We start from the raw sequence: 26,633 nt of genomic DNA, 5'->3' as shown, positions 1-26,633 counted from the left end.
AAAGATTCCATCAGCGCTACTTGGTGATGTTTAATGCTGTTTGGAGTTCAAAAAGACGAAAAGGTTGATTGTAGGCTAGAGACTCGGTAGTTTGGAAGTTTATCTTATATTTTTCTGCTATGGCTTTAATTTGTAGAAAGGCAGTATCATAAGCTGTAGTGGTGGATATTTCAGAGAAAGTCTAGGCAAGCGCATCCGCTATTTCTTGTCCGTTCTTGGTTAAAATTGGAGCAGAAACCGATAAATATTTGCCATTTAGTTGTCAAATTTTTTTCGAAATAATTTTACTGCTAGTGTCTTTTGTGATAGAAGAGGCAAACTGTATCCATGATTCTTTTTTGGCTTGTCTTCTAATTTGTCGTGCTTTTGCCTTAAGCCTTTTAAACTGAATTAGGTTGTCAGTGGTTGGAAACTTACGGAACAGATTCCCAGCTTTATTTTTTTCTTTTTCCACTATGGTACAAGCGTCGTTCCACCAGTGTTTAAGGTTTCTGTGTTTGAAAGCAGAAGACATTGATATTGCTTTGGAAGCTGCTGCTAGTATTTGTTTAGTAATGTGCTCAGTGACATCATCAATGGACCCTAGTTGTATCAATTACTAACCAAAGGAGATGGAGACAGAAAACTTTTCCCAATCTGCTTTAGAAAATTTCCATAACACCCGATGATCAGGGCAAGGTGTCTGCAATGTTTGAATTCTGCATATAATTGGGAAACGATCACTGTTGTGCAGATCATTTAAAACCGTCCAATCTATAATAGGAAGTAACTCAGAGGAACAAATTGATAAGTCAATTGCTGACATAGATCCCGTGGAGAGATGAGTGTAGGTGTTATGACCAGTGTTCAGCAATGTTAGGTTCAGTTGGTCTATGAGCTTTTCTAGCAAGTGCCCTCTATTATCCATATGAGCAGATCCCCATAGTGGATGATGTGCATTTAAGTCGCCAAGAAGACAAAAAAGGAGATGGTATTTGTTTTATAAGATCTTCTAATTCTTTCAACGTGTAAATATTGTTAGGTGGAAGGTGCAGTGAGACGAGAGTTATTGTTTGTCCCATTGCTACACGAACTGCAACGGCTTCTAAGTGAGTCTGAAGCAGAATGTTTCTTGCTGGAAAATTACAATTCACTAGAATTGCAACTCCACCATGTGAATGGCTTGAAGAAATTCTATCTTTTCTATAGGCTGTAAAATGTTTAATCGAATAAGTTACCTGTGGATTTAAGTAAGTCGCTTGCAAGCAAATGGCTACAGGATTATAGCGTGAGATCAAATCGGATATATCATTGGTATTACTGCGTAAACCTCTGCAATTCCATTGTACAATGTGCTTCATTATTTGGTTTTAGAGAGGGAAGATGATTCTGTCTGTATCTTGTAAGAGGGAGTAGTTTGCTTTTGACGATCATGTTTTGTCTTATCCTTTCTTGGAAAATAAGGGCGTTCATATTCTGTACTCCCTTCTACATCATCGGTTTCAGTAAATGAACATCCAGTCTCCACGTCATCTTCTGCATGAAGATCAAGGACTGTTTCTTCTTGTGCATTTACAGCTTCGCTGTCCATGCTGCTTGAATTTGGTTGTTGCAATTCAGTGGCGTGTTGCCTTTGTGGTTTCCTTTGTACTTTATCGATTGACATAATTTTAGATGGAACTGAGAGTGGGGTATTGTTTATTTCGTCGATTGAAACAGGTTTGTTAGTGGGCTGATTTGTCAATAGTACAGATCATGGCGATTCTGCAATGGATGTGTTAGGTGGGATTGACACCTCTGTTTGGGTAGCAATAGCTTGACAGTTTTGGGTAGCAGTAGCATAGCTGCGTTTTGGCATAGTTACTTTGACTTGTCTTCTTGCTTCTTGATATGATACTTTGTTTTCGATCTTAAACTTCTGCATCTCTTTTTCCATTTTCCACAGATTACATGATTTTGAATAAGCTGGGTAATCCTTCTTACAATTTGGAGATTTTGGAGTACAACTCTGGAGATTTTGCAGTATAATCTGTTTGAGAATGATTTTTCAAGTCACAATCAGGACATGTATTTTCACCTCTGCCACGTTGTTTGAGAATGACCGAATTTTTGGCATTTGAAACATCTTAAGGGATTCGGAATATATGCACGGACTCGGGACTCGGCAGTGGAGATAGCCTGCTTTCAATGAGTTTGGCAAATTTGGGGTACTGAATTTAAATATGATATTTCGGTTTGGAACTAGTTTACTGTCCTTCCGGATCATGATTCGCCTTGCTTGTGTTATTTTTTGTTCTTGTAATTCTGTAACTATCTCCTCTTCAATGACGTTTAATAAATCCCACTCACTTATTACTCCTTTTGAGGAGTTCAGTGTATTATGCGGCGTGACTTTGATTGGGATTCCGCTTATAGTTGACAGTTTCAGAGTGTCTTGCTTGCGTGGTTTCAATTAATAGTTTTACAATTTTTGGTGTTCCTGCTGAATTTTCAAGACATCTTTGAATGACAAAGGGAAACAATTTGCTTACTGGCTGATTCGATAATGAATGCATTATCAGAAAAGCTGGTGGTTCTGGTTTGCTAGAATCTGTTCTCATTCTTTTTGAGAGACTAGGATCATGTTCCCTTCTACGAGTGTCAATATGTTGAGAGCCTGTTGGCTCTAGTGGTGGATATTTGTCACAATTCATTGTTGCTCCTTTTAGCCCCGGGAGAGGGGCTTCCTTCTCCCATGTTACCGACCCAGCCCGTAGTGGCAGGAGCGGTGCCAATCAGTGACCAAGCGATCAGAAGAATAGGAGAGCAGTATGTTGCTAGCGATAGCAGTAACGCTGCAAGTGGAGTTAGCAGTAACGTTGCTCAGCGAGGGAAGCAGTAATGCTGCGAGTGGTGGAGGGTTTATGAAAGCAGTAGTACTCGCCCTAGGAAAAACACTAGAAAGATCGTGTGACACTCGGGGGGCCAATTACAAAAAGCGTACAAAATTAAATAAATTTCAAAATTATAAAATTACAATAAGAGAGAGGAGACAGGCATAATGGCAGCAAGTTTTATCTTTCGAGCATTGTTGCCAGAATTAACTCTCCAGCTGATAAGACGCCGCTGCGGAAGTTGAGGGCTGTAGAGATTTAGAAGGGGTTTTCTCCAACACATCACAAAATTTCTCTGCAGCTGCAGAATCGCGGCACTGGCGACTTCACCGTATACTTTAATGTTTTGGAAACAAGTGCGATGCTGGAACCTATTAAACTGCCCATTACTTGCCATGAACTTATCCTTAATACTTCATAAATACATCCTGCTTTTGATTGAATGGCCATTGGACTCAGTGGCACTTGCTTCTGAATCTGATTTTCCATCTATATTATTAATATCTTTTCCATCTTCGATACAGCACCTGAACGCTGTTTTGTGATCACTGTTGATCTTAAATGCATTGATCCTTTAACATGTTCTTTTATACATGCACTGTCCCTTAAAACAGTATTCACTGTTGAAACAGCGAGACCTAATTCCGTGCAATAGATGATAAACTTTGTCCCACTTCTTACTTCTTAATCATCTTCATTTCTAAATCAATTTTGTTTCGTTTCCTAGCACTGCCAGCACTTGCACTTTCCATTGGTCCCTTTCCCTTCACCATTGTAATAAGTAAATAGCAATGAAGAGAATATTATGAAAATTTATTTACGCTTTTTACATGATTAAGGATTTCAATGAAGGGGAACTCATTTCACCATAATACCGTAACATAAAAACCCACAGAATTCCAGTTATCGGTATTACACAAATGCAATAAGATTGAGTTTACTACCCGTTTATAATAGACTATGCTAACAGAAAAGCCCAATAAACCGGAAAGTGCAAATTGTTTTTAGTGTTTTTTGGTAGTGACCTATAATGGAACATATGATAACGGTGAAAGTGTATTGCAATTCCATTGTAAAAATGACCTTTTAGAGAGATAAATAGCTTAGTTATATCCAGGTCTTGGAATGAATTACTAAAAAAAAAAAAAAATGTGTTATTGGGTTCACATTACAATATTTTCACAATACCTCCATTTATTCCTATGGGATGCAAAATGCTTTTCCATGATTTTTTTAAGTTTGCACTAGCTGGCAAAAATTTATGTAAAGTCAAATTTCCGTAAGTCGAGTATTACATAAGCCAGGGAGTGGCTGTATATATATAACCATGGTGATACTGTTCATGCAATTGCTGGGTTTTTAAACTTTTTGGATGGTTATCTCTCTTTCAACTTTTCCTTGCCACATCACTACTTCATTCTGATTAAAAAAAACATTGTAAATGAAATGAATGATTAGATAATTTGTGTTTGAAAAGATTTTGTTGTTCAAGAATGTACACATTTATAACTTGAAAATGAATAGGTAAAGCAAAAAAAAAAAAAAAAAAAAGTATTTTGGGAGATCTCCCGAACTCCATTGTGTGTTCCCTTGAGGGAGACTTACTTCCAATGTCTTACAGATAGTCTTTATATCCTACTTGAAAAATTCTAAAAGAAAGGAAGTTTTCTATGAACCGAGGAAGATGTCATTAGCAGTATGCTTCTTTCCTCTAATAAATGAATTTCTTAGATTTGTTTCAACTGTGCCATGTAAGTCAAGAGTTATATCTACTTATTTTTCCTAAAATTGAATTGGTGGGCCAAAAACATTCTCTTCTTCCAGCAGCTAAGTCAATCTACTTTATTCAATTTCATCAACTTTGTGATCTGGATGAACAACAATATTTATAAGTCACTTATAAGGCTTTTATAAGTCAAAAGTGAACAACAGTAGCTTAGAGGCATCATCTCCACCTTCAACTTAAAAAAAAAAACTATTTTTAAACTGAAATCTTTTATAAACTATGTTTAAAATCTTGGAAACAGGGATAAGAGATGACAGCACTAACGGGATGAATTTAACCTTTGAAATGTTATAAATTACATCTGCTGTCTATTCTATTTGTATGTCAATTTTTCAATATAATTCCATATACTTACATTACATTCTGTCCAATAAGTGTGAAAGAAAGGATGTTCCAATAAGCTTCTGTCCCCTACCTTAGGTAATACATCTTCAGAAAAGGGAATAAAGTTGGCTGTTACATAGACTGTCTTTATTCCTCTTCCATATGATCTGATAAAACAAAATTCGACTGGAAGTTATTTGAAGAGAAATTAAAATGCTGCTCAAAGGTCATACTCATAATAAAATAATTTAACATCAGACAGATATTGCATTATACAAAAGGTAGAAAAAACAAACTTTACAATATTTGCTACAAGACAGTCTAATTACTCTGAAAAATTATTACAACATTGTAACAAAAAATAATATTAATAGCTATATGCAGATAATAATTCTTATTAGTATATTCATACTTCAGAAATGCTTCTTATAGTAAAGGTATTCCCACATGAATAACACCAGCAGAAATGTACCATGGAGAATAAAATGATAGTAGAAAAAACAGTTATAAATGGCTCTCATTCTTCAAACAGGCCTCTGAGGTTGGGTATATTCATACTGTAGTTTTTAGTGTTTTGCACCAACCTTGCGTAGAAATAAAAATAAAAACACCAAGGAAACTGAACTTTTGATAACTGTGTTTATAATAAATTACAATAACCTGTATTTACAATAAATTTAACTTTACAATAAACTATACATATGAATTATTAAAATCTGCTACATTACAATCAATAAAATGCATTAAAATATACTAGATTAAAAGCGATAAAAATCGTAGCTTTCAAAGGCTCCAGCCTTCTTCTTCAGCGGTGTTTTCTTGTTCTGCAGTACATCTTTAAATATCAGTAGGTTAATGGTACTCCTCACGTGTTTTCATTCACACGTGTTCCGTTCTCTTGCGTTGTGGAACCGGAAGTGGCTCGAGCGGAAGTCATACGGAACCGTTCATCCCTTCTGAGGATAGTGGTCTCAAAGATGGGATGAATCCGCGTACCTCTATCTCTATTAATGTTAATTGTAGAACAAATCCGCAAACTCTCGAGCCACTTACGGTCCCAGAACTTATGCGCCCGATCGGTGATGATAGCATCGTCCGGGGAGATCTGGTGTTGCTTCTCCCAAAAATGCTCGGCCACGGCGGACTTGCCATATTCCGCATTTCTTATTGCCTTAGTGTGTTCCCCCAGACGATCTTTAAGACGGCGTTTTGTTTCCCCTACATAACATTCCCCACAATCCGGGCATCTAATGCTATATACGACCCCACTTGTGTTCTCTTTTTGAATGGGGTCTTTAACCTGAGACACGATTGTGTGCAGCCTCCGCCCTGGAAGCTGCACACAACGTGTCTGGTACTTTCTTAGTATTCTAGCTATATGATCAGTCAAACCCGGATAGTAGGGAATGTATGCAGTGGCTATTGGTGTAAAAGGCTCGCCTCTCCTCTGATTTCCTTTAACATATTTCTCTATAATCCTCTGGGGGTAACCACATTTTGCAAGATCCGTCGTGACCCGTTCATACTCTAACTTTCTATCATCGGAGGTACTGCAATGTGATTTTGCTCTATCAACTAAAGTTCTTATCACACTGTTCCTATGATGGTTGGTCTGAGCTGTAATGCGAATACTGCCCTTTACACATGGACTTCCTATATACCCTAGTCTTTAGCTGTCGATCTTCCCTACAGACCAACACATCTAGGAACGGCAAAACCCCTCCTTCTTCCACCTCCGATGTAAATTGTATGAATGGGGAGAAGTCATTTAAGATGTTCAACACCTGATCTTCACTCCCCTTCCGAATAATTGAAAACGTATCATCCACATACCTTTTCCAGGGGCGCATAGGGAGAATACTAGCATTAAATATTCTGGCCTCGAGCTCCTCCATAGCTAAATTAGCTATAATTGCGCTAATGGGGGAGCCCATGGCTGTACCATTAACCTGCTTATACATAGTATTGTCAAATACCATAGTGGTGCTTGAGAGGCATAACTCTATTCCTTTCTCAATATCCTCCAGCTTTAGCTGCGTTCTAGTATTTAGGGTGGTGTCCCTCTGTAACGTCATGTGTGCACACCACACCCCATGCTCAATCGGAATACATGTAAATAGCGATTTCACGTCGAAAGAGATCATGATTTCATTCTCTTCTATGGGTTGGCTTCTAATAAACTGCACAAATTCTTTACTATCTTTAATACTGTATTCTGAAAGTCCCACTAGTGGGGATAATAATTTGGCTAAGAAACCAGAAAGTGCATAGGTTGGACTGCCTATAAATGAGACTATGGGTCTAAGTGGCACATCTACTTTGTGAATTTTAGGCAAGCCATAAAATCTTGGCATTTGGCTACCTGTAGCGTGCAACATCCAATATTGTTCCTTAGAAATTTTGTTAGACTTAAGCCAACCCTGCACCATTCTGTTCACTTGCCGTTCCAAACTAAGAAGTGGACTTTTCTGAATAACTTTATAAGTCATCTGATCTTCCAATAAACCCAACGCTTTAATTCTATATGCTTCCTTATCAAGAACCACAGTTGCTCTGTCCTTGTCCGCGGGTAGGACTACGATGCTATCATCTTGTTTAAGGCTTCTTAGCGCTAATTTTTGCTTCAACATTAAGATTGGAGGGGGCATCTTTAGCTTGACTTAGGATCGCTGCTACTTTTACTCGAACTTCATTAGCTGTCGCTTCGGGAAGTTTGTTTATAGCTAAAGGGAAGTTTGTTTATAACTTTCTAACTTTCTTTCGGAGGTACAGTACCTCCGATGATAGAAAGTTAGAGTATGAACGGGTCACGACGGATCTTGCAAAATGTGGTTACCCCCAGAGGATTATAGAGAAATATGTTAAAGGAAATCAGAGGAGAGGCGAGCCTTTTACACCAATAGCCACTGCATACATTCCCTACTATCCGGGTTTGACTGATCATATAGCTAGAATACTAAGAAAGTACCAGACACGTTGTGTGCAGCTTCCAGGGCGGAGGCTGCACACAATCGTGTCTCAGGTTAAAGACCCCATTCAAAAAGAGAACACAAGTGGGGTCGTATATAGCATTAGATGCCCGGATTGTGGGGAATGTTATGTAGGGGAAACAAAACGCCGTCTTAAAGATCGTCTGGGGGAACACACTAAGGCAATAAGAAATGCGGAATATGGCAAGTCCGCCGTGGCCGAGCATTTTTGGGAGAAGCAACACCAGATCTCCCCGGACGATGCTATCATCACCGATCGGGCGCATAAGTTCTGGGACCGTAAGTGGCTCGAGAGTTTGCGGATTTGTTCTACAATTAACATTAATAGAGATAGAGGTACGCGGATTCATCCCATCTTTGAGACCACTATCCTCAGAAGGGATGAACGGTTCCGTATGACTTCCGCTCGAGCCACTTCCGGTTCCACAACGCAAGAGAACGGAACACGTGTGAATGAAAACACGTGAGGAGTACCATTAACCTACTGATATTTAAAGATGTACTGCAGAACAAGAAAACACCGCTGAAGAAGAAGGCTGGAGCCTTTGAAAGCTACGATTTTTATCGCTTTTAATCTAGTATATTTTAATGCATTTTATTGATTGTAATGTAGCAGATTTTAATAATTCATATGTATAGTTTATTGTAAAGTTAAATTTATTGTAAATACAGGTTATTGTAATTTATTATAAACACAGTTATCAAAAGTTCAGTTTCCTTGGTGTTTTTATTTTTATTTCTACGCAAGGTTGGTGCAAAACACTAAAAACTACAGTATGAATATACCCAACCTCAGAGGCCTGTTTGAAGAATTATTTCGATGTTATGGCCGTCCAATTGTGCAGTACGTCAGAGAATTTCAGAGACATAGTGTTAGGGAGGCGAAACATGAACAACATTTGAGGTTTGCCCATCGATGCAAGACGCATAATCTCATTCCACGAGGCTTTCAAACAAAGCTACCCTTTGAAGATGAACGAGTATTTAACATTACCAAGTGGTATCAAAAGAAGATCCTTAATATATGGATCGAAAAATTACATAACAATTTATACCACATTAGGAGAGGTAAAAGGCAGTGCTTGGATAAGATAAATGACAAGTTGACTCCGATACACTTAGCAGGAGTGGTTAGTGTGGTAGCAGCTAAAGCAAAACAAATTTCGGACAGTTATAGACGGAGACAAATGGGGAAGTTTGACAAGCTTAGAGAACAAACCAAGCTTAGGGGCAATAGTGATAGCACCACCAAGGATTTTGTGGTGAATATGAGCAATAAACAATTAACTAAAGAGCAATTGGAGGTTCTAAATTTAGGACCGAAATTTGCCATGGTACCGCCCAGATTACCCGTTGCAGAAGTAGCAATGGGCGTGGAAAGGGCTATAAACAAACTTCCCGAAGCTACAGCTAATGAAGTTCGAGTAAAAGTAGCAGCCATCTCCAGATCTCCCCGGACGATGCTATCATCACCGATCGGGCGCATAAGTTCTGGGACCGTAAGTGGCTCGAGAGTTTGCGGATTTGTTCTACAATTAACATTAATAGAGATAGAGGTACGCGGATTCATCCCATCTTTGAGACCACTATCCTCAGAAGGGATGAACGGTTCCGTATGACTTCCGCTCGAGCCACTTCCGGTTCCACAACGCAAGAGAACGGAACACGTGTGAATGAAAACACGTGAGGAGTACCATTAACCTACTGATATTTAAAGATGTACTGCAGAACAAGAAAACACCGCTGAAGAAGAAGGCTGGAGCCTTTGAAAACTACGATTTTTATTGCTTTTAATCTAGTATATTTTAATGCATTTTATTGATTGTAATGTAGCAGATTTTAATAATTCCTATGTATAGTTTATTGTAAAGTTAAATTTATTGTAAATACAGGTTATTGTAATTTATTATAAACACAGTTATCAAAAGTTCAGTTTCCTTGGTGTTTTTATTTTTATTTCTACGCAAGATTGGTGCAAAACACAAAAAACTACAGTATAAATGGCTCTTATGCTTAATGGATTGGGGTCAGGAGTGAGATAACACACTGTTCAGCATTAAAGCACATTATTTCTGATATATGAAGGCAAAGGTGAAGCATGATCACAGTCCAATTTTGGTTGATTTTAAACTAACAGTTCCATTTAATGAATTTAATGATACATTATTCAAGAAAGGTTTTATCAACTGTAAATAAAACAGGAAGAACAGCAGCAGTCAGAAATAAAACACCTGAGAAATGAAAGTATGTTGCACAAGGTCAATTGCAGTAAAACTCTGCAGAGCAAAAATGACCAGAGTCCATTGTTTATATAAACATCAGATGCGTTTTTCCTTGTTCAGAATTGAGAGGATTTGAAAATCAGCAAGGAGTGCTCACTATTTATCATCTGATAATCATCTGATATGATTAAGAACTGAAGAGAGTATTTTCAGTGATTTAAAAAATAATAATAATAAAATAAATAAAACAAAATAAACACATCATGATAAGGCTAGAAAGCATTAAATCTCAGGAGAAATGGGAATTGTTTCTTTACCACTGTGAATCTTATTTTAGCTCATACCACTAAGAAGATATAACACTAAAAAAAATATTAAATAAATAAATAAAATGAAATCAGCTGTGTCTGAAAGTGCTAATGAGCTAAATGATTATTGGCATTGACGAATGGACAGATCACTCTGCCCATCAGGTCAGTGTCAAGTAATCAAGCAGAGTGGCCCCTGGTGGATTAGCAGTGGCAAATGATGCAAGAAAGCAAGCATATACACTGAGTGATCACTGAATTATGACCACCTAACTAATACTTCATAGGTCCTCCTTTTGCCCTCAATACAGCAGCTATCCAATGTGGCATTGATTCAACAAGATGTCGAAAGTGTTCGAGAGGTATGGCCAACCAAGCTGTGTGTAATGCAGTCAGCAATGCAGGTATGTAGGTAATTGGTGTATCCAGACGTCTGATATGCTTTTCCATAGCATCCCAGAAGTTCCCTATGGGATTGATTTCCGTGGAGTTCGGAGGCCAGTCCATATGCTGGAAGTCAGAACTGCATTCCTCAAACCATTCCTGCACAACAAGTGCCCGATGGTTCGGTGCATTGTCATCTTGGACGACACCATTGTGCCATTCGGGAAAAATTGTAACATAGTGGGGTGTACACAGTCAGCAAGCAGTTGACGATAGTAGAGACCACTGATATGTTGTTCCACATGCAGCAGAGGTCTAAGTTCCTGCCAGTGAAACATGCCCCACACCACACACTCGCCTCCATTGGCCTGCACTTTTGATACCATGCATGATGGATCAAGAACCTCACCAAATCTGTACATGACTATCCACGGTGTGGAGTAAATAACTTGACTCATGTGACCAGCACACCTTCTTCCAGTCTTCTAACGTCCAACTTGCATGCTCTTTGCACTAGGCGAGTCTTTTACACCGATGTACCTTGGTTAGGAGAGGTTGCCATAGGGGTCATCTGCTGGTATAGCCCATACGTGAGAGCGTGCGACGCATGGTCATGCCAGATATTGTTTCGGGTTGGCCCATGTTGAAGAGTTGGGTAGTCAACTCTTCAACAGTGCTGTATCTGTACGAGTCGTTGGACCTGGTGTTCATCTCCAGCATCAGCCTTTCGCTGACCTTTGCAGTTTTGCCGTCGGGTCGTTGCTTGACCATTTTGACGCCAGTCATCATCATCATCATCATCATCATCAGCCATTTTCAATCCACTGCAGGATGAAGGCCTCTCCAGCAATTTTCCAGTTCCTTCTGTTTTGAGCACTGGCTATCCATTTACTACCAACAAACTCATGAATTTCATCTATCCATCATGATAAGAATGTCCTTTACTTGAGTGTGCTGGCAATCCATGTGTTTCTCTTCTTATCTAACAGTCTGATTCCCAATATAATTCGTTCTATTCTTCGCTGTGTAGTTCTCAGCTTCTCTTCCATTCTTTTGGTGAGTGCCCAAGTTTCATTTCCATAAGTCATGTTGGGGAGTATACATTGGTTCATTATTTTACATTTCAGACAAACTGGGATATTGCTCTTCAGTATGTGACTATATTTCCTGAATGCTATCCATCCAAAATTTATTCTTCTCTTGACTTCCAGCCATTTATCATTATTACAGCTAATAACTTGTCCCAGATAAGTATATGACTCCACCTTTTCAATTACCGCTCCTTCAATCATTATTTCCCTTTCTGTGGCATACTTGTTCATCATTACGCCAGTCCTGGTACACTAACTACGGTGGCCCTCAAACACACCACCAGTTCAGCCGTTTGGGAAATCAAGACACCAGCTCATCGAGCACCCACAATCTGTCATATTCTTACAGCTTTGGATTTTAACTACCTACTGAACAACCGACACCTTATCTATGCTACGTAGGTCGACTAACTCCACACTCTCGTAGCTCACATGGTCAACAGGTTGCATTCAGTTTTCATAGGAGTGGTCATAATTCAGTGATCTCTCAGTTTATATCAGAAAAAAAAAAAAAAAAGATATCCCCCATTTCACCTATTCATTCCCTCCAATAGTCTGTCTAGATGTTCAATGACTTTCTTTAAACTACAAACTTCAACAACAACAACAGATGGAACTTTGTTTCAACAATCAGCAACCCAACTAAAGGCAAATATCTGTACAATTATCCTGCAACCGTCCTTCCTCGATTTGAATTTGTGCCTTCTCGTGTGTGTGTGTGTGTGTGTGTGTGTGTGTGTGTGTGTGGTCTGAGCAAAAGGAAGAATCCCATCAGCATTGAGCTTGCTCAATCCATTCAAAGGCTTAAACATCTCAATCAGATCACTTCACAAGAGCCCAGTCTCCAGACACTGCAATTTGCAGACCTAAAGTCTTTCTTGGTAAGAGCACTCCTTCATTGCCCTCAACCAATCTTGTTGCCCTTCTCTGTACTCATTCCAGTAGCCAGTACTTAATATGTGAACTGACTATTGCCTTATACAATGGGTAATCACCTCCTTATCCCTACTAGCAAAATTCCTGTAGTAGTAGTAGTAGCGGCATGTGATGCAAGAAAGCAAGTGTATGAGCTTATGCAGCACCAGCCAAAAAAAATAAATAAATAAAAAATATCACACCACTCCCTCCAAATGCCTGTCCAGTTCCTCCTTAAATTTATTTAACCTATCAACTTCCACAACGACAGATGGAAGTTTGTTCCAGCAATTAACCACCTGCTGGCTAAAGGCAAATTTCGCACATCTATTCTACATCTGCCTTTTCTTAATTTGAATTTATGCCCCCCTAGGTTCGTAATCTCAACAAGTGGAAGGATCCCATCAGAATTCAGCGTGCTCAATCCATTCAAGGCCTTATACACCTCAATCAGATCACAGTGCAGGTGCCTAGTCTCCAGCCACTGCAATTTGCAGAACTTAAACCTCTCTTGGTAAGAGGATCCCTTCATTCCCCTCACCAATCTTGTTGCCCTTCTCTGTACACGCTCAAGCAAATCTACACCCTTCCTAAAATGAGGCCTCCAGACCTGTACACAGTACTCAAGGCATGGCCTGACCATTGTCTTATACAGAGGGACAATCACCTCCTTTTCCCTACTAGCAAAATTCCTATATATCATTGACAAAACCCCATGACCTGCCCTGGCAGCCTGTCTGCATTGCTCAGAAAACTTCATATCTGACTGCACAATTACTCCCAGGTCTTTTTCATTTTCTACCACCTTAAGTGTAGTACCACACAGTTGGTACGTTTCTCTGGGGTTACTTCTACCCATATGCAGTACTTTGCATTTCTCAAGGTTAAACTTCAGTTGCCACTTCTTAGCCCATCTGCCCAAAAATTATCTGGATCCTGTTGCAGTAGCACACTGCCATTACTGTCATTAACAACCCTGCCAACCTTTGTATCATCTGCAAACTTCGACATTAAGCCTGATATACCTTCATCAATAAATATACAAAACAACAGTGGACCGAACACCGAAACCTGTGGAACTCCACTAAAAACATTAGTCCACGAAGAGCAGCACCCATTGATTACCACCCTGTCTTCTCCCACTTAACCATCCTTTTATCCATTGTAGCAACTTACCCTTAATACCATTCTGCTCCAATTTGTACAATAGTCTTCCATGCGCAACAGTGTCAAAAGCTTTCCTGAAATCCAAATATATGATATCAAAATTATTTTTTGCATCCAGTTCCTTTGTAACCACATCATAATATCCTATCAAATTTGTCAGACAAGACTTTCCCTTAACAAACCCATGCTGTGTCTAAATTACTGCTGCGGTCTTGTCTAGATGATCCTGCAAAGCATCTTTATCCAGTGACTCCATTATTTTACCCAGAACAGAAGTTAAACTAACTGGTCTGTAATTACTCGTGTCACCCTTCGATCCCCCTTCGTGAATTGGGGATACATTTGCACATCTCCAGTCCGTGGGGACCTCCCCTTGGACTCATGGGAGTATATATGATTGACAAAACCCCATGAGTTGTCTTGGAAGTCTGTCTGCACTGCTCAAAAAATTTCATATCTGACTGCAGATTTACCCCCAGATCATTTTCACTTTCCACTATCCTGAGTGTAGTACCACACAGTTGGTATGTTATTCTGTGGTTACTACTGCCCATATGCAATACTTTGCATTTGGCAATGGTAAACTTCAATTGCCATTTCTCAGCACATTTGCCTAACTTTTGTAGATCCTGTTGCATACTATCATTACTGGTTTAACCACCCTGTCAACCTTTCTATTACCGGCAAACTTGGACATTAAGCCTGATATGCTTTCGTCAATATCACTGATACATATAGAAAACAACAATGGTCCCAACACCAAACCCTGGGGACTCCAATAATAACATTAGTCCAAGAAGAGCAATGTCCACGGATTACCAATGTCTATGTTCTCTCACTCGACCATCCCTTTATCCATAGCAGCAACTTGACCTTAATGCCACATTGCCCCAATTTGCACAGCAGTCTTTGAAGTTTATCAGCTTTTATCAAAAGCTTTCGTGAAATCCAAGGATACGATTTCAAAATTACTTTTTGCATCCAGTTCCTTTGTGACCACATCACAGTAACTGATTAAATTGATCAAACAAGATTTCCCCTTAATAAACCCATGCTTGTTTGAAGTATAATTGTAGATCTATCTAGATGATCTTGCATTACTTTTACCAGTGATTCCATTATTTTCCCTGGAACAGAAGTTAAACTAACAGGTCTGTAATTACTTGTGTCACCATTTGATCCCGTCTGTCAATTGGGATACATTTGCACATATCTAGTACGCAGGGACCTTCCCTGAATCCAAGGATGCTCTCATAATTATGGCTAAGGGTCTGCTTACTACCTTCACTGCCTCCTTTAATATAACTGGATAGATCCCGTCCACCCCAGGTGCCTTTCTTATGTTTAACTTCAATGATTTCTCTTCCATTTTCCTCTCAGTTATTACAAAATCATTTACCTTCCTGTTAGTTTGATAAACTTCTGGCAATCCCTTTGCTAAAGAATTCCTCACATGTGAATGTAGATGGCAAATACTCATTCAGTTTGTCAGCAACCTAATCAGGATCATCAACAGTCAAACCATAGATAGAGTGGAACAATCTGATTCATCTTCTTCCTTCTAGAGTTTACATGTTCTTCTTTGTATCCTCTGCCAAAGATTTCTCTTAATCTGCCTTCACTTACCTAACCACCCCTGTGACATGATTATAGACTAGCTTATATCTATCACAGGCTTCTGTGTAGCTTGATAATTCATATGCATCCCCATGCATTTTTCTTCTCTGCCACAAGTCTCACTAGTTCATGTGACAATTATTCATTACTACACAATTAAGTAAATATGTGCATAAAGCATATAACTACGAATACATAATTCACTAATGAATATGCAGCGTAGATACACAATATCTTGTTCGTAGAGAACTTGAAAGTAGTTGAAATGACATTGATTCAGTTGTATCTCATACTGTGACTACCTTCATAATGAGTTGCCATGGTATTGTACTACCTCGAATATGTAATGCTTCACCAATAAAGAAGAAATGTAATTATAAATGTGTTAGTTTAACTTCTGTTCCAGGGAATTTAATGGAGGCACTGGTTAAAGAAGAACTGCAGGATCATCTAGACAAGACTTCAGTTATAGCTCGGACATAGCATGGTTTTGTTAAGAGGAAGTCTTGTCTGACCAATTTGATGGGATACTATGATGTGGTCACAAAGGAACTGGATGCAGGGAATAACTTTGATATCATGAATTTGGATCTTTAGCATTAGCATTAGTAGAGGCATATGATGCAAGAAAGCAAGCTTATGCAGCATCAGCCAAAAAAAAAAAAAAAAAAAAAAAAAACCACTCCCATTTCACCCCTCCGTTCATTCGAAATACCTGTCCAGCTGAGCCTTAAATTTATTTAGGCTATCAACTTCCACAACAAGGGATGGAAGTCTATTTCACCAACCACCTACCTGCTGGCTAAAGGCAAATTTCTGCACATCTATCCTACATCTGTCTTTCCTCAATTTGAATTTATGCCCTCTCAGGTGATTATTCTGAACAAGAGGAAGAATCCAATCTGCATTGAGCATGCTCAAACCATTCAAGGCTTTATACACCTCTATCAGTTCACCTCGCCAGTGCCTAGTCTGCAGACACTTTAATTTCAAAAACCTTAATCTTTTTTTGTAAGAGCAACCCTTTGTTCCATTCACTAATCTTGTTGCCCTTCTCTGTACTCATTCCAGCAGCTATACATCCTTGAAATGAGGCCTCCAGATCTGTATACAGTACTCAAGGTGTGGCCTGATCATTGCCTTATAGAAGGGAATAATCACCTCCTTATCCCTGCTAGAAAAATTCCTGTATATCATTGACAAGACACCATGAGCTACTCTTGCAGCCCATCTGCAATGCTCAGAGAACTTCATATCTGCCTGCACAATTACCCCCAGGTCCTTTTCATTCTCTACCACTGTCAGTGTAGTACCACAGAGTTGATATGTTGCTCTGGGGTTACTGTTTGCCATATGTAGTCCTTTACATTTGTCAATGTTAAACTTCATTTGCCACCTCTCAGCCCATCTGCTCAACTTTACAGATCCTGTTGCAGCAGAATAGCATCAGTAGTGTCCTTAACAACCCTGCCAACCTTTGTATCGTCTTCAAACTTGGACATTAAGCTTGATATACCATCATCAATATCATTTATAAATACAGAAAACAATAATGGACCCAACGCTGAACCCTGAGGGACTCCACTAACAACATTAGTCCACGATGAGCAGTGTCCATTGATTACCACTCTGATTACCACTCCCTGCCTTCTCCCCATCAACCATCCCTTTATCCATAGCAGCAATTTGCCTGAAATGCCACACTGCTCCAATTTGTGCAGCAGTCTTCCATGTGCAACAGTATCAAAAGCCTTTCTAAGATCCAAATATATAATATCAAAGTTATTCCCTGCATCCAGTTCTTTTGTGACTGCATAACAAAACCATGCTGTGCCCGAGCTATAACTGAAGTCTTGTCTAGATGATCCTGCAGTGCTTCTTTAACCAGTGCGTCCATTAATTTTCCTGGAACAGAAGTTAAACTCACAGGTCTATAATTACTTGTGTCAGCCTTTGATCCTCCTTTGTGAATTGGGGTCACATTTGCACATCTCCAGTCTATGGGTACCTCCCCTGAGTCCAAAGAAGCTCTCATAATTATGGCTAAGGGTTTGCTTACTTCCTTTGCTGCCTCCTTTAATATAACTGGATAGATCCCATCCACCCCAGGTGCTTTTTTTTATGTTTATCCTCAACAATTTCTACTCCACTTTCCTCCCAGTTATTACAAAATCATCTAGCTCACTGCCAGAGTTTACTTCACCTCTGGCATTCCCCTTCCTGAATAACTCCTTATGTGTGAATGTAAATGCAAAATACTCGTTTAGTTTGTTAGCCACCTGAGAAGGATCCTCAACTGTTGAACGATCAATATCCATTGGACCAATCTGATTCATCCCTTTCCTTCTAGAGCTTACATAGGTAAAGAACTCTTTTTTGTTTTTCTTTGCAGCCTTTGCCAAGGATTTCTCATAATCTGTCTTTGCCTGCCTAATCTCCTTTATGACTTGGTTACAGACCAGCTTATATCTATCATAGGCTTCCATGTCACCCATTAATTTATATGTATTCCATGCATTTTTCTCTTTTGCCATATATCCATTTAGGCCTAAACCCTGAACAATAATTCTTAGATGGTATGTAAAGCCTAGTAGCTTCCAAGATAAGTTCTTTGAATGCTTCCCATTTTGAATTTGTTGTTGGTAACATCATCAGTTGGTCCCATTGAATAGAATTTAAATACTGTCTCAGACCATCGTAGTCGCCTTTACGAAAGCAAAAACCCTTCAGTTTACCCCTGATGATAGTTACCTCTTTGAGTAAATCCGTCTACAGCACACTGTGATCACTGCCCCCTAGTGGTTCCTTTACCTGAAGATTCTTAATGCATGAAGAATCACTACTGATAATCAGATCAAGGGTATTACTCCCTCTAGTTGCCTCCCGAACATGATGATGTAGAAAACAATCATCCAATAAATCCACAAAAGCACTGCTAGTGTGTGAGTGACCAACCCACAAATTCCAGGACTCTCTGATTTAGTGGCCCACTCTATTTCCCTGTACAGTTTCTTATTATACTCATCAGTCATTATGCCTATAGCACACTCCTACTCTCAATTTTGATCTCCCAATGCTTATGGCACACCAAACTGACTCGACACTGCACTGTCCAGCGATGTCGACTGGCTTCACTTCCTTGGATTTTATGTGTCTCTTAACTAATAGCATAACCCCTCCTCCCTTCCTATCCTGTCTATCCTTTCGGTACACATTGTACGCCCCAAATTCCAGTTCTGCATTCCTTATATCTATGTGACACCACGTCTCTGATATCCCAATAATATCTGCTTTTGATGTTTTGAGCAATACCTAAAATTCATCAAATTTATTTACCACCTCCTAGCATTGGTGTTCACGCAAGTATACATGCACCTGTTCCTAATGTTAGCTACTATAACGCAACCCATGTGTTTACTTGTACCGCAATGACTCCCAGCAGTGTCTGAAATATCCTGCATCTTGTTTTCCAGGCTGCTGCTGATTCCAATAGAAGCAGTGCAAGAATCACTTTCACCTCTGCCAGTGGCTACTGTTAATGTATTAGTCCTTGTTTCCCCCCAAGCTAGCAGTTTTCCGACCCACCTAACACTGCCTTGATAGCATCAGCAAATATTCTTGCACCCTTTCTATTTAAGCGTATCCCATCCCTGCAGAAGCAGTCTCTCTTGTTAACAAGTACAGACCAGGCTGAAGAAAATTCTACCCCTTGAGTCTTGCAAAATCTTTGTAGGGCCGAAATAATCGACAAGGCTCTCATCATATAATCCCTCCTATCGTGTCTGGGCAGAATTGCAGACACTTTCAAATTCAACCGTAATTTATGGCTTGTTTTCAGCAGTGACCCATACTTGTTAAGTAATTCCGCCGGTCTCCTACTCTTAATTAGTGCCAACGTGTGCAACTATATCACCTTTTGTGCCCTTAAAAGATGATATCCGCTCTATCTTAGAAAGGCTTTTGATACTGTTGCTCATGGAAGACTGCTACACAAATTGGAGCAGTGTGCCACTGGAGACAAATTGCTGCTATGGATTAAGGGACGGTTGAGTGGGAGAAGACAGAGTGGTAATCAATGGACACTGCTCTTCGGGGACTAATGTTATTGCGGTAACAATGTTACCGCATCCGGGGTAGCCGATGCGCCAACACTGGGGACCCAGGGTGCTGGTGTGAAGTGGATCACTGGCCACAGCAATAAGCTTACTACGCCGAAAAGGACAATTAACATTGGCGAATGGAATGTTCGAATGGGGCACCACGTTGGACAAAAGGATATCATTGCCCAAGAACTACTTAGGTGCAAGATATCAATCGCGGCATTATCCGAATTAAGGCTCACCGGGTCTGGAACGATGATCATCCAACCACCAGCACCTAACGAAGCGGTTATGCTATTCTACTCTGGTGGTGAGAAACGAGAAGCAGGAGTGGGCTTTATGGTCGATGCTCAGGCCACCAGTAGTGTGATCGCTTTCCAACCAATATCGGACCGCCTGGCAGTCCTTACTGTCAAGGGCACCACGAAGACCCATATTATCTCCGCCTATGCGCCAACTGAGACTAGCCTGGACCCGACCAAGAATGACTTCTACAACTAGCTCCAACATACGCTGGATTCAATTCCGCAGACAGAAGTGATCATCCTCGCAGGGGACTTTAATGCCCACATTGGCGTGGACAGATCTGGTTGGGAAACAACAATGGGCAAGTTTGGCCATGGGAAGATCAATGACAACGGACTACGTTTGTTGTCCTTTGCCGCATCTAACAACCTGATCATTGGAAACAGCCATTTCCAGCACCCTCAAAAACATCAACTTACATGGCGAAATCCATCTGGCAAGGACTCAGCAATCCTGGACTACATTTTGATCAATGCCAAATTTCGCTCATCACTCATGGACGTTCGTGCCATGAGGGGACCTGATTGCGGATCTGATCACTACCTCATCCGGGCTAAGGTGCAGCTCAAATTACGGCATTCAAAAAGATCATCTCAGTCAGCCAAGCTGGACTGGAGGCAGCTAATGAATGCTGCCAACAAACAGGCATATCAGATCGCCCTATCCAACCGCTTCGAGATGCTGGCCGTGCCCGAGGATATAAATGAAGAAGAAAAGCAGATCTCTGATGCCATCCTGGAATGTGCCAAGCCCCTATGTCCACCTGCCCGACGTCGAACGCAACCATGGATATCAGACGAGTGCCTCGACCTCGTGGACAAACGGAAACAGGCAAAGTTGGTCGACTTTGAACGGTACCGGCAGCTAAACCGAGAAGTCCGACAAAGAATGACAGCAGAAAGAGAAGCATACTGGAATCAAGTGGCAGACGATCTTGAAGTGGCGGCATCCAAGAACGAGTACCGCACTCTCTACCGCACCCTCAGATGTCTGAGTGGAAAGACCAAATTGACTAGTGACAACATCAAGAATGCTGATGGGACCTTCGTGCGATCACCATCCGAACGCCTGCAACGGTGGAGTGAATTCTTCAAAGCTTTGTATAATCATGACCCACCTCAGGGACCGCCAGCAACAGCACTCTCGATCAACCCCCCTGAGGTCTCCATGGTCGATGTTGAGCCTACAGTAGAAGAAGTGAAAGCAGCCATACAATCCCTGAAGAATGGCAGGGCACCAGGAGTGGACCAAGTCACCACAGAAGCGATCAAAGCCGGGGGAGATGTACTGCTTCGCCGACTACACTCGCTCCTCAAAACCATCTGGTGCACTGAACAAATTCCGCTAACATGGAGGAAAGCCATTATCGTACCGATCCACAAGAAAGGTGATAACCGGGACTGCAAGAACTACCGTGGCATCAGCCTCCTTTCCATCATCGGAAAGGTCTTTATGAAGATCATCCAGTCAAGACTGCAAAAACATCGCGAGCAAACCAGTCGAGAAGAACAGGCAACAGGCAGGATTTAGACCCGGGCGAGGATGCTGTGATCAAATCTTTGCCATTCGTCAGCTGATGGAGGAGAGGATCCGGTGTGGACAGCGAACCGTCATTGTTTTCATTGACTTTAAGTCTGCTTTCGACTGTGTCCACCGGCCTGCCTTATGGAAACTACTAGAGGTTGAACATGTACCTCGAAAAGTCATCACACTCCTTCAAACTGCATACAACGGTTTAACCAGCCAGGTGCGCATCCAGAACGATTTATCTGAGGAATTTACCATCCAAACTGGAGTCCGCCAAGGGGATGTAGCCTCCCCGTTGCTTTTCAACATCGTGGTCGACGCCATTATGAGGCAAGCATTCAGAAACAGACAGGGCATACAATATGACAAGGATCACTATGTGACTGACCTGATGTTTGCTGATGATAGTGCTATCCTTTCCAGTAACGACGCTGAAGCCACGGACATCCTCTACGACATTGCCCGCATTGCCCGGCCATACGGTTTGAAGATCAATGCTGGTAAGACAAAAGCCCTGACAACAGATGGGTCGCAAGCCACCATCTATCTCGAAGGCGTCCAGATCGAGCAAGTGCAGGACTTTAAATACCTTGGGTCGCTGGTCCAGGAGAAGAAAGTTGCATCCACCATGGAAATCCACAGCAGAATTGGACAGGCGGCCACTGCGTTCGCCTCGCTCAAATGGTGTCTGTGGAAGAGGACCAACATTTCCACAAAGACTAAAACCCGACTCTTCCGGACTTTGATCCTGCCCATTCTTCTTTACGGATCGGAAACATGGATTTGTCTCAAGTTAGATTTGAACAAACTTGAGGTATTCCAAATGCGATGCCTGCGGCAGATCTTGGGCATCTCTCTTCGCGACCGCATCACTAATGATACCATCCGCGCCAGATGCTAACAGCAACCAACCATTGCCGACCAAATCCAGAAGCGAAGGCTTAGATGGTTTGGCCACGTATGTAGAATGGGCACGAACATAATACCATCCAGACTCCTTTGGAGACAACGACCCACCCAATGGAGCATCCAACGGACCGCGCCTAGGAAAACGTGGGCCAAGCAAGTGGAAAATGACTTAAAGAGCCGACGTCTCGACCTTAACCAGGCCAGGACTGATGCCATTGATCGTAAGGTATGGAAGAACATCACAGAGCAAGTCCGAAACCCTGCGGCACCTACAGCAGTATACTGGTTGCGTGGCCAACCGCCTCCCCCAGCTGCCAGCTAAGAACCAAAGAAGAAGAATGTTATTAGTGGAGTCCCTCAGGGTTCAGTGTTAGGTCCATTGTTGTTTTCTGTATTTATAAATAATATTGATGATGGTATATCATAATCCTGCACAATTACCCCCAGGTCCTTTTCATTTTCTACCACTGTCAGTGTAATACCACAGAGTTGATACGTTACTCTGGGGTTACTGCTTCCCATATGTAGTACTTTACATTTGTCAATGTTAAACTTCAGTTGCCACTTCTCAGCCCATCTGCTCAACTTTTCCAGATCCTGTTGCAGTAGTGTACTATCATTACTGTCATTAACAACCCTGCCTACCTTCATATCTACTGCAAACTTAGACATTAACCCTGATATACCTTCATCAATATCACTGATCTTCTTCTTTACCTTTTTCCCACGTTTATATGGGGTCAGCACTGATAAATATTGAAAAGAACAATGGGCCCAATGCCGAATCCTGGGGGACTTCACTAATAACATTAGTCCATGAAGAGCAGTGTCCACTGATAACCACGCTCTGTCTTCTCACACTCAACTATCCTTTTATCCATTGTAGCAACCTGCCCTTAATGCCATGCTGCTCCAATTTGTACAGTAGTCTTCCATGTGCCAAGGTATCAAAAGCTTTCCTAAAATCCAAGTATATGATATCAAAATTATTCTTTGCATCCAATTTCTTTGTCACCACATCATAGTATCCAATCAAATTTGTCAGACAAGAATTCACCTTACTAAACCCATGCTGTGTCTGAATTATAGCTGTAGTCTTGTCTATATGATCCTGCATCGCTTCCTTAACCAGTGACTCCATTATTTTTCCTGGAACAGAAGTCAAACTAACATGCCTGTAATTACTTGTGCCACTCTCTGTCCCCCTTTGTGAATTGGTGACACATTTGCACATCTCCAGTCCATGGGGACCTCCCCAGAGTCCAAGGAAGCTTTCATAATTATGGCTAAGAGTTTGCTTACTACCTCTGCTGCCTCTAATTCAATTGGATAGATCCCATCTACTCCAGGTGCCTTCCTTGGAACTTCAACAAATTCTCCTCCACTGTGCTCTCAGTTATTACAAAATCATGTAGCTCCCTGTTAGAGTTTGAGAAACGTCTGGCATTCTTCTCCTTGAATAACTCCTCATGTGTGAATGTAGATGCAAAATGCTCATTCAGTTTATCAGCTATATGAGCATGATCATCAACAGTCAAGCCATCTATGTTAAGTGGACCAAGCTGATTCATCCCTTTCCTTCTAGAGTTTACATACGTAAAGAACTCTTTGTTGTTTTACTTTGTATCCTTTGCCAAAGATTTCTCGTAATCTGCCTTCGCTTGCCTAATCACCTTTGTGACTTGATTACAGACTAGCTTATATCTGCCGTAGGCTTCTGTGTTGCCTGATAATTTATATGCACCTCATACATTTTTCTTTTCAGCCACAAGCCACATTAATTCATCTAATATCCATTTAGGCCTAAACCTTGAACAGTATTTCTTAGTTGGTAAGAAAAAACAAGCTAGTACCCTCCAAGATTTTTAGATAGCATGTTTTCAGATACGATGGTGTTTTTTTCAAAATGATGGCACACCACCACATTTTCATACTTCAAGAGTCTGGGCTGTAAAATGAGTGTCAAGGTACACTTTTCACACTCCCATGTCAACTACTTCCCAAAAAATAAGAAGTGCTAGTAAAGAACAAAGTGAGAGGTTTCACCAGGATATTAAAGACAATGAGGGGAGGTGGAATATCAATATGATGGTTGGCTATTGCTGGATGCCGAAGAAGGACTGTAACATAGAAGGATATGCAAGAAAACAAAGAAACTAAAATTTGACCTACAGATCAGTTTTTAAAATGAGAGGTGAGTGTTTAATGGACTTTTCACCACAGTGCTGTTTTTAATAGGGTTTTAAACATGTATTTAAATATAACAGTGTGGTAAAAGTAGCATTTTGTTATAATTTCAATACACAAATTCTGCAAAAATTATTAAAAATTTGTGAAAAATCAAATTTTCTTTCATGATTTTTGGGGAAACTCTATGTGTTGGAAACAAATGGAAGTTATTTTTGAAATCAATATTACAAAATGATTCGAAACACCCTTTTCTGAAAAATTCACAGATGTGAATTTTTTTCAAAATGCAGAGTACTGTAATCATCGCCAACCTGTTATATAATGTTTTTTCCATACCCATAGTAAGAGGGAAATTCCACCTACAGAGTGACTTTTATTGATATCAATATTAGATGCTCCAGCATTTCCCAGTTCCATCAGTTTAGAAGTTGCTTGACAGGTGCTACCCTACAAGACCATGCAATCTCATATAAGACAATATCTAAAGTACCCAACAAACGTCTCTGCTTTGATGCATTTTAGATTACAGGTGGTGTTGAAATAATGAGTAGTAGTACTGGGTACTGAATATGGTACTGCTCAATATAGCATGATGACACATGGTAATACTACCTTGAAGTCACAGGCATAAATCAGATTGTCTTCACATTTCTTTTTGTTTTTGTAAAAATAACTCTCGACAGCATCTTCACCTCAACCTTTTCCCCAATAAAAGAATCTCTCCCTCTCTCCAGGAATGGGTTCTTTTTTTTTTTTTTTTAATGGACAAAACTTCTTACTTACCAATGATCAGTTTCTTTCAAATATCGATAATAACTTCTCTGAAAATAGAATTTTCTCAGTTACCAGAGTATGGTGAACAGGTTACTGTTCGTTCATTTGTTTGTTTGCTCACACATTAAGACCTTAGTATATTATGCTTGTTTTTTGCGTATATTCTTTGGCCAGTTTGCTGGGCTAAAAATCCGAATTTTTGGGATATTAAAACCAAGCCATATGTGACTAACTTGCCATTCAAAAGCTAAACTGGGACAGAGAGAGAGAGAAGTAGAAGGGAATCAAGAAAAAGGATGATGATATCCAGCTCAGGACCCTGGGTGTGCAAGTCCATGACACTATTTTTTTTTTTTTTTTATTGTAAATTGTAATTGTCATTCAACTGAATACATATACTGTGAATGGAAAGATATTTTAAGATCATCTACATAGAGGTAGATGTCAACATTAGCAGAAATTTCTGCACAATGTTGTTTATTTTAAGAACAAAGAATGTAGCAGTGAGTACTGATCCTGTGGTACACCTTCTTTCTGATCTTGTGGTACACCACAGATTATGAAACAGCATTGCAATAATACATCTGGAAGGTTCTATTTTTTAAGAAAGAGCTGTATGATCATCAATAGTTAGCCTCCAAGTCCAATGGCATATAAATATTGGAGGATATTGCAGCACAATGTGGCATCAAAGGCTTTTCCAATATCCATGCAAAACGTTCTTTCCAAATAAAAGCATTTTGTATGTTGGCCTCAGCTTTTACCATAAGATCTACATGGGTTGATTTTTCTAGAAGTCATATTGATTTTCATTGATGATTGCATGGGATTCTAGATACCACACCAGTCTATCACCTTTTCTAATGCCTTGCCTAAATATCTAGTATGGGATATCAGTATATATTGAGAATCCATCTTATCTTTTTAAAGCTAGTACTGCTGAATGATACTGTGAGCTATTATAGTAACTTTTGTAGAAGATCCAATTCAGAAATGGCAATAAAGAATTTAGGGTCTTGTTCAGACGTTGCAACTTGAGATGGTAAATTGCATCAGAACCTGATGAGCTATTTGTTAATTTGTTTAGGTCTGCCTTCAGTTCCAACATCGTAAAGGAATGTTTATATGAAAAAGGTAATCTCATAACAAAATTTAATTTGCATTGCTCAGT

At 40.2% G+C, this 26,633-nt stretch overlaps 1 protein-coding gene across 1 annotated transcript in view; it reads right to left on the bottom strand.

Moving 5' to 3' along the window:
* The window catches only part of SIDL (SIDL trafficking protein particle complex subunit 10), a 322,468-nt gene that overhangs the window by 272,388 nt on the left and 23,447 nt on the right, over positions 1–26,633 (bottom strand). Inside the window, exon 4 of the mRNA XM_090388069.1 lies at positions 4,994–5,129. Within this exon, the coding sequence (XP_090244195.1) occupies positions 4,994–5,129 (136 nt within the window). The remainder of the gene's footprint in view (positions 1–4,993; positions 5,130–26,633) is intronic.

This window comes from Mastigoproctus giganteus, chromosome 13 (genome assembly GCF_048544385.1).
Source record: "Mastigoproctus giganteus isolate SK-2022 chromosome 13, ASM4854438v1, whole genome shotgun sequence".
In the NCBI taxonomy this organism is placed as follows: Eukaryota; Metazoa; Arthropoda; class Arachnida; order Uropygi; family Thelyphonidae; genus Mastigoproctus; species Mastigoproctus giganteus.
The sequence above is the reverse complement of the archived record's forward strand: the minus strand, read 5'-3'. Positions and strand labels throughout refer to the sequence as shown.